The sequence below is a fragment of the Oculina patagonica genome, chromosome 1 (assembly GCF_052425735.1).
Source record: "Oculina patagonica isolate OP01 chromosome 1, crgOcupat, whole genome shotgun sequence".
In the NCBI taxonomy this organism is placed as follows: domain Eukaryota; kingdom Metazoa; phylum Cnidaria; class Anthozoa; order Scleractinia; family Oculinidae; genus Oculina; species Oculina patagonica.
Genome location: NC_135758.1, coordinates 25,540,709 through 25,554,842, shown reverse-complemented (window position 1 = coordinate 25,554,842; position 14,134 = coordinate 25,540,709). Strand labels below are relative to the sequence as shown.

At 37.4% G+C, this 14,134-nt stretch overlaps 4 protein-coding genes across 4 annotated transcripts in view; 3 read left to right on the top strand and 1 right to left on the bottom strand.

The window, feature by feature from the left end:
- LOC144643978 (immunoglobulin superfamily containing leucine-rich repeat protein-like) overlaps positions 1–13,853 on the top strand; it is a 48,719-nt gene extending 34,866 nt beyond the window's left edge. Inside the window, exon 5 of the transcript XR_013569007.1 lies at positions 13,486–13,853. The gene's annotated coding sequence lies outside the window, so the exon portion shown is untranslated. The remainder of the gene's footprint in view (positions 1–13,485) is intronic.
- On the bottom strand, positions 2,773–8,829 carry LOC144643931 (uncharacterized). Its single transcript, XM_078503332.1, has 6 exons — positions 8,760–8,829; positions 7,050–7,160; positions 6,070–6,162; positions 4,254–4,376; positions 3,770–3,831; positions 2,773–3,222 (listed from the first exon to the last, which is right to left on the bottom strand). The coding sequence occupies exons 2-6, from the start codon at positions 7,141–7,143 to the stop codon at positions 3,139–3,141; spliced, it is 456 nt and encodes a 151-aa protein (XP_078359458.1). The 5' UTR covers positions 7,144–7,160; positions 8,760–8,829; the 3' UTR covers positions 2,773–3,138.
- On the top strand, positions 6,707–13,373 carry LOC144643992 (leucine-rich repeat-containing protein 4-like). The gene is made up of 4 exons (XM_078503392.1): positions 6,707–6,785; positions 11,428–11,636; positions 12,240–12,311; positions 13,111–13,373. The coding sequence occupies exons 2-4, from the start codon at positions 11,428–11,430 to the stop codon at positions 13,208–13,210; spliced, it is 381 nt and encodes a 126-aa protein (XP_078359518.1). The 5' UTR covers positions 6,707–6,785; the 3' UTR covers positions 13,211–13,373.
- LOC144646519 (uncharacterized) overlaps positions 9,292–14,134 on the top strand; it is a 72,816-nt gene continuing 67,973 nt past the window's right edge. The window contains exon 1 of the mRNA XM_078506498.1: positions 9,292–9,375. The gene's annotated coding sequence lies outside the window, so the exon portion shown is untranslated. The remainder of the gene's footprint in view (positions 9,376–14,134) is intronic.

Below are 14,134 nucleotides of genomic sequence, written 5' to 3'. Positions count from 1 at the left end.
AAGTGCATATAAAAAGTGGTTAAGTATACAAGGTTGGATCAATTAAGAAAGCAACATTGTTTTTTCAACTGCAATTCAAGAATAAATAGCAGGGGGGGGGGGGGGGGGGGGAACTTCCCATACATTCTCTTATATGAAATCTGAGCGATGCTCTCACAAATTGCAAAGCAATTATCAGGGCGGTAGTCAGCGGATGTCTCTAAGGCGCATGAGCAGCTCCTTTCTTTGTGAACTTGCCAAAACAATAACAACATGGGACCACGCCAGTGGGAGAGTTCGATTAGTAGTGAAAAAAAGATTTAGGTTTTCTAAGTTTTGTCTTTAAAGCAGCGAAAATTTATCCGGAAAGTTTCATGGTGTCAATATCAATGTGGTGTTTGTATAGGTAATCACATGATTTCGAGTGCAATTTGGGATAAATAAGCACGAGTAAATTTTTCAAAGGCTAACAAAATTGCACAAGCCCGTAGGGCGAGTGCAATTTGTAGTCTTCGAAAAATTTACGAGTGCTTATTTATCCCAAATTGCCCCAGAAAAATCATGTGATTACTTTTTAATAATATTCATGAAACAATTGCGAGAAAATAACATGCGCAAATCTCGTACAAAAACAATTTATTCAAACTCGGCAAATATCATCACGCATTCATGTTCTGTGCTGTTGCCCTCTTTCCGTTTTTCGTTTTGCTGTATTTTTTTTTTTAAGTAGTACGAACTTCCGTTTAACTTTATTATGTTTGTCTTTCGACATTTTTTTGATACCATAAAACCATTTTGGAATGTTGGGACTGAGGCCGCTAGTAGCTGAATAGGAATGGTGGTTTAGAACGTTACCTACCGTATTTATTCGATTAAGCGCCCACCTCGAATAAGCGCCCACCCTGTAGGTAGGAAAAGTAAATAAGCGCCCAGCCTCGAATAAGCGCCCACCCCCACCCCCTAAAAATTGACATACACGAGAGGAGTAAAATGAGAGGTGTGAAATTGACTTAGTACCACCAAAAGACTACCCGAAGACCAAGCTTTCTCAATAATTTACAGAAACTTTCAAGGATCAGTAAAAATTCGGCTTTTGGACATCTTCACGTTCTGTTGTTATTTACTTTTTCCCTGCAAAATAAGCGTACTACTTGCTAAGAATGGTGAAAATTTAATAAGCGCCCAGCCTCGAATTAGCGCCCACCTCGAACTCGAATAAGCGCCCACTCTAAAGGTCCAAACATTTAATAAGCGCCCAGGGCGCTTAAACGAAAAAATACGGTAAATGCTAATATGAAGTTTATAATTGGAACAATAACTCAAATTTCTGTAAAAATATCCAAATATTGTACTAAATAGAAAGTCGTTAGGGCACTTAGCAACGGATAATATGTTCACTTATATTAGCAACAGAGTGATAATGATTTTAAGATTTTTTCGGGTGAATTGAACTTCAACTAAGATAGTTGTATACGATGCTTTTCGGATTTGCACTACGTAATCTACACTATGTTTACTGTATTGCAATGAAAATATCATTATCAAACATCTGTCTCAAAATGTCACCACAATTCTCAGCGGTCTTATTCAAACACACTTGCCACTTTAACTAAAATTGCCACGGAACACGTCTGCTGTTATCTCTCTCCGACGTTATGACTGAGCAAGAACACTCCCCACTCCCCAGAGAATCCTGTTGCATACGATATTTTTCCTGCTGTGCCTCGTGCAGAAGCCCCTCCTGCGGCAGAAAATTTTCGTGCCTCGCAGAAAATCTTTAAGTTTGTTCTTTCTTTTCTTCTTTTCGTACACGGTATAAGTTAGTTCTCCACGTGTTCGCCTTTATCCTGTTCATGTCTGGCCCTTTTCGTTTGTAAGCAATTCCTGTTCTCCCCGCTCTAGCCATGTAGTTTTGTATTCTACGTTTTATTTCGAGTTATGACTCTTCTTCTACTGTGGATGTACTTTAACAATATTGTTAAGGCTGCTATCAAAATATAGTCTTTATCGAAAGACATTTTTAACACTATTAAATTGAATTTGGGAATGCAAAAAGCAGGTAAAGTCTGCGTTCGAGGCTTGTATCCCATTAGGTCAGAGCTTATCCCGGTTTCCATAGCATGAAGCGACTTGCAGTGTTTCCACTCCCCCTGGAAGGGATGTTAGTCTATTGCAGGGTTACTCACAGCATAAACGTTACCCATTTAAACACTTGGGTGGAGAGAGGCAGTATGAGAGTGTTTTGCCCAAGAACACAACGCAGTGCCTCGGCCAGGGCTTTAATTCGGACCGCTCAATCCGGGAGTGCAGCGCATTAACCATTAGGCCACCTCGCCTTCCAAATGGTAACTATCTACACAACTATCCAACGGTAACTCTATCACCAAAAACAAAACTTCCCAAACAGCAAAATGAAAAAGCAAATGCAAAACCATTTAACGAAAATGAGTTATGCGTGAATGTTTGACTTGACGTTCGCGAAGCAAACGAAGAAGCACTGGTGCGGTGAGTTTTATTGAAACAAAGAAAGAAACAATAGGCGCTGAGTTCATTGTTTAGTTTACCGCCCTAGCATGATCTAACGAGTATTGCCGCGCATTCATAGCAACCAATGAAAACAGCTCTTTCTTAGCGTCTATGAAAATTAACAAGCGTCATGACAGACCTATACACTTTCTTCAACTGTAGGTAAATGTCCCGAGAACAATAGGCATTCTACGCTATGCTTAAAATTATAAAAATACACTAAAAAAAGAGTTGGGCAGGTTCTTAGAACAAGACGATATCTTAATATTCCTCAACTTTCAATTTTATTTAACAACAAACTCTTTACCGTCTTTATTATTTACTACAAACGCTTTACCGCTTACAAATCCTGGACCATTTTTTATATTTAGTTGGGATATAATTTATATGAGGACCAATTATGACAAAGACGACTACAATTCAGTATTTAGGAGTAAATAAACGATCTCAAAATATTCTTGGTTTATTGTTGTTATCGTGGTTGGTTTTGGTGGTGGCGGTGGCGGCGGTGATAGCGGTTGCGGTTGTGGCGCTGGAAGGCGAAAACAATAGAATTGTGGTGGTTAGGCTGGTTGTGGCGTTGGCGGTGGTGGTGATGGTAGTAGTCATTGTTGTAGTGGTGTTTTCGTTGTTTCAAGGTAAACGAAATTCTCCTTCGATACAGAACCACATAAACTGTTCTTGATTGAAGAGTTTCAACTTGCCAAAGTAGGATCCCTGATGGGTATATATTTAGAAAAAAAATTAAACGTTAGGATTAATTTAAACGTTAACGGAGGAGACCATACGTGATCTTACTTGTTTTATGTCACTAAGAAAAGCTTTGCAATGACAAGCTTTCTAGAAGTTATTTGACGTGGCTAAATATCAATTTGTCATCCGTGGAATAGAACTAAGTTAAAGTTTGCTTTATAAGAAAACCTCGAACAGAAATTTCAGTTGCCGCTCACCTTCTTTTCTATGTATTTATATAAAATATAATCACTAAGGCTCACATAATTATTGGATATATTGCAGGCAGCTGAGGTCGCAGGCAGAAGCGCCTGCAATATATCCAATAGTGCTGTTAGCCGAAGTAATTATCTATTATAATTATTAACCTTCCTGAAACCCTATTTTCCTCTTTCTGCATATCACATCGACGATTTCAGTCGCTTCCAAACTGATGTTTTGGTTCATGGCTGCAATATTCGATATATAATTACTGACCCACAAAAATCCTATTGTTCTCTCTCTGCTATTTATGGCATTGATTTAACTGTACCTTAGGCAGAACAGACTGAAAAGGTCTCAAACGGGGGTCGCTGTATGACAAGTGATACGTTTCTACAAAAAAAAGAAAGCCACATTTTTAAAATCTTTAAGTAGAGGAAAATTGTGCAACCTAAGTGACCTGGCAGCATACGTGTGACGTGCCACTGCCCTGTATGCAACGTCTGTTTTGCAGTTTTTTAATACGGTACTATAATGTATAGAAGCCATTTTATTCGGTGAAACAGTCACAACTATCGGCCATGTTTATTACACCCTTGTGACAACTCAACTCATGTAGGGGGGGTGCGTCGGAACATTATTGGCTTTCGTTACAATTATATTAAAAATCAGCAGTCAGTCTGGTTTCGTTTAGTATCTTTTGTTCATTTTGAAGTTTCGACCGTTTTTACTGTCAGTATTACTCAGCAATTCACCCCTCCACACTCACGCACCCACACACACACAACCTTCCGACAGATTTTGACTGTACTCACCTCCTGCTGCCAAATTGCAAATTTGTGGTAGGTGTCTGCAAGGCAAATCCTTTGTTCCCCTAAATATAGGTACCCCGTTGTAGATCAGTTCGTACTGATATGTTGACGAGAAAACGTCTACATCTATTATCAAAAAATACAGTGAATTTATACTATCTGCTTTATCACATCAATCCTGCTAATTTGTATATCTTTTTTTATGGTTTTGCCTTTCTTTAAAATTACAAAAAAACGAAACAAAAAAACAAACAAATTAAAGCCAGAATCAAGTAACATTACCTTTTAAAAGTACCTGACTTTATTTGTTTGTGTCGACCTAATTTAATTTTGTTTGTTTTTTTGGTTTGTTTGTTTGTTTGTTTTTTATTTAAGGCAGCCAGTAATCCAAGATACCCAATCTCTCTTTACATTTTTGGCAAATGCTTGTCTTTTTTTAGGCTGCCTGTGGAAACTGGGTAGTTGTTTTTCATTGTTTTGTTTTGTTTTTTCTGCTGAACAGTAGGTAGGAACGTGGAAATTTAATAAGTTGCAAAACCTTGACTCGGTTTGTTCTGAACGATATCCAAGTTAATGCTAAAAATACCAATATTCGGGAGGGTATTGTCTGCAATAAACATATTTCATGCATTTGCAAATTTTACTGGAATTCGTCAAGGTTTATTTGTGCTGTAAGTTACAAAAACTGAAGATACAATATATAAATTAATTACAGTTACTGGTCAACCAAATAATTTTAAAGCTAATGGAATGTAATGCATTAACGTTACGCTAGACTGGTTGGATGACCTCCAATTCATAAACTCAATAAGCGGATTAATAACTTCAAAACAATTTTAAGATATACCTGTCTCGGACCGATATTACTGGAAAACGTTTGTAAATAACGAAAAACTGGCCGCGTCAGCGCTCACGATTTTGCTCGCCCGAAAATTTCTGATTTAAAGAAGAAATTAGGTCCTTTAAAGTAAATAAGTCCTTTTGGCAAAGCCGTGAACCAAAAAGCCTTGTGAATCTTTAAAAATATGCTAAATTTAGGTCTCCTTTCAGTCATGATTTGTAACATTTTGTCATATATTTGCTTTACAATCTAATCGCGATCTAATTAGCTGAAAAATACAAAAACCAGGAACGATTAGTTTTGAAATGGCCAACTTTTTTTGGATGTATGAGCCTCTGAATATGCCCCTTTATAATTTTTGTCAATTACAGATGGTAGTGCTTCGGGAAAAAAGTACGTTTACAAATAAACGAATATTTTTGCAACTAGTGCCACTAGGGCGTCATTCTAGCCGAGTACGACAAAGTCCCATTTTCCCCCTTTTTCCTGGTCTAGAAGATTATAAGGAGGAACTTCTTTTAGGAATAAAAAGCCCTTTTGTTTGTTTTTTTTTTTTTTATAGCCTGTGCGGCAGGTGCAAAAAGGGGAGAAGAATAGTGGAATGATACAAAATGAAACGGACCCTGTAAATTGTACGTACTGGAGACGTGGCGGTCTTAAAGGGGTAAAAGGGAACTGGGATCTGCCTATTTTCTAATAGGGAAATGGGATATGGGTCACTGGGATCGAGACCCACAAACAAAAAATAGGATTGGGATAGTGACATGGGCAAACTGATATACTGTGAAATGGGATTTATACCCGGTTAAGTTGTTCTTTGAGAGACAGATGTCCAGTACGTGGTGTAAATTTAGCGTTTAGAGATTGACACTAAATACCGTTGGAGTTGTTGTTGCGTAACTGTCTCATCTCCACGGTCCCAACCCGAAAAGGAGAAAGAAGCGTTGCGTGCCATTACAAATAACGGTCCAGACCTACCAGGAGTTATCGTGACCGTAGCATTTACAGATTGACCGGGCATCAGCACGGGCCATGGAATAACTTTGTACTTAAAGTCTTCGTCTGGCGGTCCTGAAAAAAAAAGCAGAACATTCTTAATCTATTGTGACTTTTTTTTATAGTGAATTGTATTTAATGTAAGGAGGGCCACTGGCTGGTTAGTATTTTAATACTATTTTAGTGCTACCCTCGTCAAGTAGAGTATTTACTAAAATAAAGAATAAGAATATATTAGTCTAATTTCAAGAGGTGAATATGAGAATGCGACATTCTGATTGGTCTAGAAGCTCTGGTTTATGACGTTATATTCACCTCGCTTGGAGGTGAATATAACATTTCAGGGCTTGGTTACTAAGCCACGTCAAGTTTGCTATCCAGGCAAGTAAACATGGCGGCATTTGATGAATGAAATTTTCGTTCATTTGAAAGAAATCACGTCAACTTCGGGGTATTCAAAACAGTTGGAATTTTAAAAATTGGCTACCAAAGCATTTGAACAGAAAATATTTTCAAGAGATGGTTCTCAAGGCATTAGAATTGGTGCTAAGGACGATGGTTTTGGAGATCGCACTTGGCCACGCTTAGTGGCAGATCAACTGACCAAAAATTACTCAGTTCTCTTCAGATCAGAGCTACTCGACTTATTTCAAGAGGATTCACGCAATTGCTAAGAAGTCGCCAACGATTAAACAAAGGTACTAGATATCTGTCTTTTTCGTAGTGGTTGTTTTGTTTCGTTTTACTGCTTAAACTAAATTGTAAATTATGATTTACAATCGATGAATTAAACTTGTTAACAAGTATTCAAGCGAACACTTGTGTTTTTTTGGTTCCGTATTTTAGTTCTTTATTTTATAGTTCTTGATATTCACCTCTGAAAATTAGACTAAAACTTCGTCTCGGGGAATATTCGCCGTGATTCACTTCGCCTTCGGCGAATAATTGTTAATTATTCTTACCGCAGTATTTCGCATATTTGACTGTTATTCCAATGGACAGCATCACACAGACTGAGAGGTGGATAATAATCAGGCGCTGAGCGTTCAATGCCATGTTTTGCAATTAGGATGCTAATAATAACAAGACACATTATTGATCAACCACAAGGCAAAATATCAAACTAAATAAAGACTGAAAAACGTTTACACTATCGCTACATGCTTATCGTGCCGTTCCTGAAAACTTTCGTCGCTACGATTTATGCCCGGTTTATTCCTTCGTTTCGCCCACTAACTGCTCCTGGGTCTCCGAGGACGGCAAAATGCCTTCTTTAACAGATACGTTTTCAGTAGTTTCTGTAAGGTAGATAGTGAGTCACAAAGCCTTGTATCCGGTGGCAACGAATTCCACAGGAGAAGCAGTTTAAGATACGCTACGGCGAGGCGCTACTACGGCTGCCGGAAGTAATTTTCTCCAAATATAAGATACTGCGCATGTCAGTCAGTCACGTCCAGCCGTAGAGTGAAATCTGACTTCGCGAGTCGGGAGGTTTTGCCGTAGTGGTAGTACGTCGGATTTTATTCCCTTCTCTGTCCTTTTTCGACGAGTTTCTCAGCATTTTAAGAGTTCCAATGAATACTGTATCCTTTGAATTTAATTGTAGTCGAATAATTGTCGCGTTTGTCGCTCATAAGCTTAAAAAGTCTTATCCTGAATTTGACGAATTCGTTCGGTGCAAGTGTCGGTATGGACAAGAAAAGTACTCGTGTTGAGCGTGCGATTTTTTTGCCTTCACAGTTTAGTGGAGATGTACTATAGCTGTATAAGTATCCGCTACCACTTTGCTCCGGTGAGTACTGGTATATTTCAGTCCATAACTCGGTATTCTTTGCGATATTCGTATTTTTAAAATTAAACATTTCATCGATTGTAATTGTTGTTCTGTTGTTGTGTATTGCTGCTGTATAAAGAATCTCTCGCTCAGAACTATTCTGTTAGTCCTAGCAAAGCAAACAACAACTATATATTTTTTGAGCGAAGCCATTCGGCTGTGGAAAGCTAAATAAAAGAGATTTTCAACTCCTTAGCCTATGTTTCTTTGTATTTCGTCTTGCTTTTACACTAAATTTGGCGGACTGCCGAGACATACTCTCCCCAGACCTTTTCGATTACGGTAGCCGTAGTGGCACCTCGCCGTAGCGTATCTTAAACTGCCTACTGCCTAATAAGACGAAACAGCATGCTGGACGACGATTTTATATTACGCATGGAAATATAAATGTTTGTAAGACAGTAATATATGACGACGCTTATCTATGTAGAGCCTTCTTAGTAACGTTTCAGCGTGAAGCACATTAAGTCAGACGGCGAAGCAAGAGGAGCTACACATTTTATTAGCAAAAGCAAAAGTAAGCCAAAACTTGTACTTTCCAAGTGAATTTTCTCTTTAGAAAACAAAACATATTCTTCAAACAAGTCACGATATGCACGAGTAAAAGGATTAAGGTTAACGTCTTCGACAAGACAGACACGATAAAGAAAAGAAAGCTGACGTCCTTGTTTGATACCAGGAGTATTAACAGTGGATAAGCAGAAGTTTATGCAGTGGATAGATCTTTTGAAATAAAAACATATTCTTCAAAACAAGTCACGGTTTCAGTGATATGCATGAGTAAAAGCATGAAGGTCAACGTCTTCAAAAGCCAGACACGATAAAGAGAATAGCTTACCTTGTTTGAACGCAGAAGTTTAGGTAGTCGATAGATCTAAGTCAAGAATGGAGCGTCTAAGTCTTCCCTGGCTTCCTTAAACCATTTATATTTTTTATATATCGAAACCGAAAGTAGTCAATTCATGACATGACGTCAGACAAATAGAGTGCCACATCGATATTTCTGCATGCTTTCACTTGCGCTATAAATACACTTACAATTCTAGTAGTAAGAACGTAAAGGAATGAATCAAGCACTAAATATCAAATAAGCGTTCAATAGTGTTTCTGGAGTGAATATTACGTTGATGAAGCGGGGTTTCCCCGAAACGTCTGTTTTGATACAGCATTTAAATCACTCCAATAACATAATTGAACACTTTAATATTGATAACTATTTTGAGTGCTACGCAGCAACAACTCTTTTTTGTGACTGTTGAATATTAAACAAGGTTTACGGTGACAGCATTTCCTTTGATATTGCGCTCACGAAGTTGTGTTAAAATCCAATACACCTTATTGCCCTGGCATTGTCACAATATCAGTTAGGGAAAAAATAAGACTTCCTGTTTTTTAAATTCATGATTGAATAACAACTGATCTTTCTTCCCAGTCTTTTGTCCTTCCAAGTTAAGGTAAGCATAGCGTTCACGTTATTATTTTTACAAAGTCCTATGTTAGACATTGTAAGGAAGACCGGTACAAGGCCAAACAAAATCTACTTGCACGCTACAATCCAAAAACAATAAATGCCTGATGCCTGAGTAGAATAATTACTCTAGCAAATTGAATAAGACGAACCGATCACAATTCAGCGCTGTTCAAAATCTCGACCTCATCAAGATGTTTCGTACATATTACTTGTAAAATGAGAATCAAAGAAATCAACTTTTATTCCTACTAATATAACTATGAAAATAAGATGGTGGTTTATCGATTAAGGATTTATATCGTTGCAATATTTCTGAAGTTATTTGACCGAGGCATAGTTAGCTCCCATTTGCGCATACTTAAGTCTTTATTTGTACCGTGTTCCTTCTTGGTCAATTTTAACCCTAATTTACTTTTGAGTAAACATTTTGTTCACAAACAATTCCACACGCGAACACATCAAATCACACGCGCGCTCATATCCTTATTAAATACTCGCTCGTTAAGTTGCCGATGACAGTCGTTGCACTTCGAGCATACGCTTTAAATAATGATAAGCCGTAATGATTAGCCATAATGATTAGCCAGAGGTGTCCCCCGCGACCTTAAGCCGTGGTCTTCTCTAGCGACGCAATCACAAGCGCAAGCACAATCGCAAGAATAACAGCTCTAGCTTATTTCACCGTGAAAACGGCTTGGACTAAAGCAAGTTTTATGCTTGTGCTTGTGCTTGCGGCAAGCGCAAGAACAATGATCAAAATTTTTCCTTTTTGCGTGGCTTGTGCTTGCGTCGCTAGTGAAAACCAGGCTTGACTGACGTGCTCTCAGCCAATGAGCATGCAGAAATTTTTGTATGTATATTATTTATTTAGTTTTCATAAAATGGGGTACACTTTATTAACCGCACGGTTATGGACCCAGCGCGGTTCTTAGCTCGTTTGTGGATTTATTCTCATTTTATTGGTGACCGCCAGACCCGTAATCCCTCGGCCAGACTTTAATTCACGCAACATTTGATGTTCACTCGCCAAAAGTTATCAGCAAATCATTGACCTTCTGATAATTTCATTAATATTTTACTCTTTATTTAGCGTGGCAAATATTGCCTTGTCGATATGAAGCGATAATTTTAAAATAAAGGTCATAACATCATTCACGAGATGTGTCGACGTCGCCATTATTCGGTGGCTAGTCGGAACAGCTTCAGTTGAGGATATTTTGCAGTTTAGTCTCTCGATCTGACAGTAATTTTCTGAATATTTATTTTCTATTTTGTGTGTGTGGAATAAATTTCTCGTCCTATGTCATTAAAGAAATCTGCAGCAAACTAAAAATTTGCAATGCAACCAAGAACGTCTCATAACTTGTATAGATAACATCATTGATGGGGAAATTACCACTGTGCTAATTTTAAAGATAGCTGTGGATAACGTAAATGTCGGATTATGTCACTTGCGCAACTATTTCTCCAGCCCCTCACTCATCGCGCAGAGCATTAAATAAAACCTATTTTTTTTCTTGAGAGACCGATATAAGCGTACTGAAGATGTAAGCGGCTGACATCCGAATCCTTTGCCGTAAAAACCGTCCGCCAAACGCAAGACTGTGATCATTGTGAAGAGCGGTTCCAAGTCTGAGTATATTAGAATTGAAGGGCGCGTTCGTTTGTCACTAAAATACGAATAGTTTTGAAATAACGTACACCTTGCACTTCGTCTTGAAGCGATGTAAAGAGAAATTTCGGCGAATCAGTCAATATTTGCTTGATTAAGCATGGTCGCCGTTTTACATTTACATTTGAGAATCTTGTTTTATATTTTTATAACTCACATCTCATCACATCTCCTTATATCACATCACATCATATCATAATTTATATTATAATTTATTTATTTATTTATTTATTTATTTTCCTCCACCACTAAATTGGCTTTTCTTAGGTGCCCAGAAAACTATCTACTCGTCTCTCTCCAAAAATATTAACAGTTAAATTAACAAAATAGACTACTATACGGATTGAAGCTTTTCCTCTGCAGATGGAGAAAGCATCTTCAGCCCAGCGTTTGTTGTATGTTGGTCTGACGCAGTTCATATTAGTTTCGTGGTTGGCTGCGTCTGGTTTGTGTTGTTTGGAAGATGTTCACCCAGGGAACTGTTCCTGCACACCTTTTGGCCATAGGATGATTGTTACATGTAAAGGAATTAAGCAAGTACCACGTGATTTACCATCCAACACGGCCACGATGTAAGTACAACATATTAAAATATACTCTACAGTTTCGTGGTTTTTTTCCGAGCCTTACAGGGGCAAGTAAAAATACAAGGAATCAGTAAAATGTCCTAGTATATATTTTCAAAACCGTTGAATAGGGGATTAACTATTCGATTTCCTTTTTTCTTCAACTGTTTTTTAGCTTCATGACGCTCTTATATAATGCGTATTTTCTTGACCTTATACCTGTAAAGTAACGATCCTCGCTAGCAAAGGGGATCGTTACTAGGTCTACACTGAGAGGAACGATTGCCACAAACACTAGATAACCGACAATCTTATCAACATACCATTGCAATAAATTATTTTGATGATATTAAACATCGCATTTTCGTTGCGTGACACAGGTTGCACGTGCGTTTGGCTTCCCGGCCGCCGGGTATCTTAAAACTACCTAAAACCAAATACTAACTTCCTATCTGGGTAAATATATGCAGAATATGGCATATACAATGTATTTTATTCTATTAATTATGTAGTGTATGTATTTTTATGCTACCCTTTTTGCTATATTATTTACCATTAAGAGCCGAAAACGGTCTAAACTCTTATGGTGTTGCCATGGTTTTCTTTCAGAAATCTTTCTGGAAACAATTTGAGCTCGATCCAAGAAGACACCTTTAGGAATCTGACGTTACTTAGTTTAATGTAAGTTAGTTACTTTAACTGCAATCAACTTGACTACCTTCTGTTTTGTTTTTTGTTTTTTTGCGTAGGAAATCGAAAAATCTCAAAGAAAATTCGTGATTAACCCTTAGAAGTTCAAGGAAGGAGGAGAGGTTGATGTCAACCCTTGAGGTTTTTTCGTAATTTTGAATATGGAGTTTAACTTTATGGAGATTTACTTAAACATTCATAGCTGTTCGTTCGTCTCTTTTTCTTTTAAAATGTCACTTATGTGTCTACTTAAGTTGCTATGGCAAAGTCATAATTTCAAGCAGGATCGGCCAAAAATCGTATTTTTGGACAAAATTCTTCATTTTACATTTTTTTGGACAAATTTCCTTATTAATTTTACATAAGATATTACAATTACAAAATAGATCACATACCTCTTTCCCCGCTCTTACATTCGGTTTTACAACGATCCTTCGATCAGTCTATCTTTCGTTCTAATGTTGTGCGACTAACGCGTGTCTTGTGGATCGAGAAAATGAACTAACCCTTTCTGTTTGTGGCTATAGAGGTATGTAGTCGAAAACAAAGAGGTATTAATCGATATTATAATGACGTGAATCACGCAAACAAAACTTATACATAGCGTTCGTTACATTATCTAATCACAGAGCCACTTTGAATCGGTACAACACAGCTCAGATAGCGACGAATGGACGAATATTTCTTCCGAGTTATTATTATTTTTTTAAATAGTCATTTGCACATAACCATGTCTGAAGGATTTGTTCTTTAGATTTATTTATGTTAAAACGCTGTGTTTTCTTTTCAGAGATCTTTCAGGGAACAGTTTGCAGTCAATTCCATATGGTACCTTTCGGAATCTGACAAAGCTAACATATATGCAAGTAGAGTTATCTGTCTTTATTTAAAACTTAGCAATAACCGAGAAAACAACAACTACGTACGTGAGAAACGGAATGAAAGAAGGGAAACTGGATTTTTAAGGCAGTTTCAAAGTTTGGTAGTCATACAGAACTTCGATCCAATACTAGTATATTAAAAAATAGGAAATATATATTGTATATTAAAATGTATTAAAATTGTAAGGAAAAGTAAAATTAAAAACAAACAGATTTCCAGATAGTTCTTGTCTTAAACCCTAAGGTGTTAGGATTTGGACAAGAAGAATTATAGCGACACACAGTTTTTTTATACGTAATATATGGTAATTCTTTAAGCTTCCTCCCTGGCTAACGAAATGCCTAACCAGACGTATTTTAAACTTATTTCATGCTATTGTAGGTTTAACTGTTTGTTTGCTAAACAACAAGCCTGTGATCAGGTTTACTTTTGGGTCACTTGGCGTCTCGCGCGTCTTGCTTCGCTCGCATACTATTTCTTGCGGCTTTACTGCTCGCGCGTGTGACAAATGCAAACTTAAGGTTGCTCACAGGCTACTTAACTAAATACAATGCCGTAACCCCAAAAGGAATTAGACTGCGGTTTTGCCTCTTGCAGAAATCTCGGCAAAAACAACATTAAGGGCGGATTTTACCTCCCCGAAAGTGCAGCAACAGTGTAAGTTCTGTTTTTCTATATCATTGCTCATTATAATTACTAGTTCCATATATACATGTTGCGTGATAAATCAAAAGCTTACGTCCAATATTATATCAAGTTTAGCAAGAAGCAGCGGTCCTGTAACGGATAAAACTGTTTAAGTTAGATACTATCTTGATGTGACGTTGGGAAACTGCCTGGACATACATCATATTATTGACGCATATTCCTTTTAATAATTTACAGCATCGTTAGATCTGATAAATATAAATTAACGTTTCAGTAATTAACTA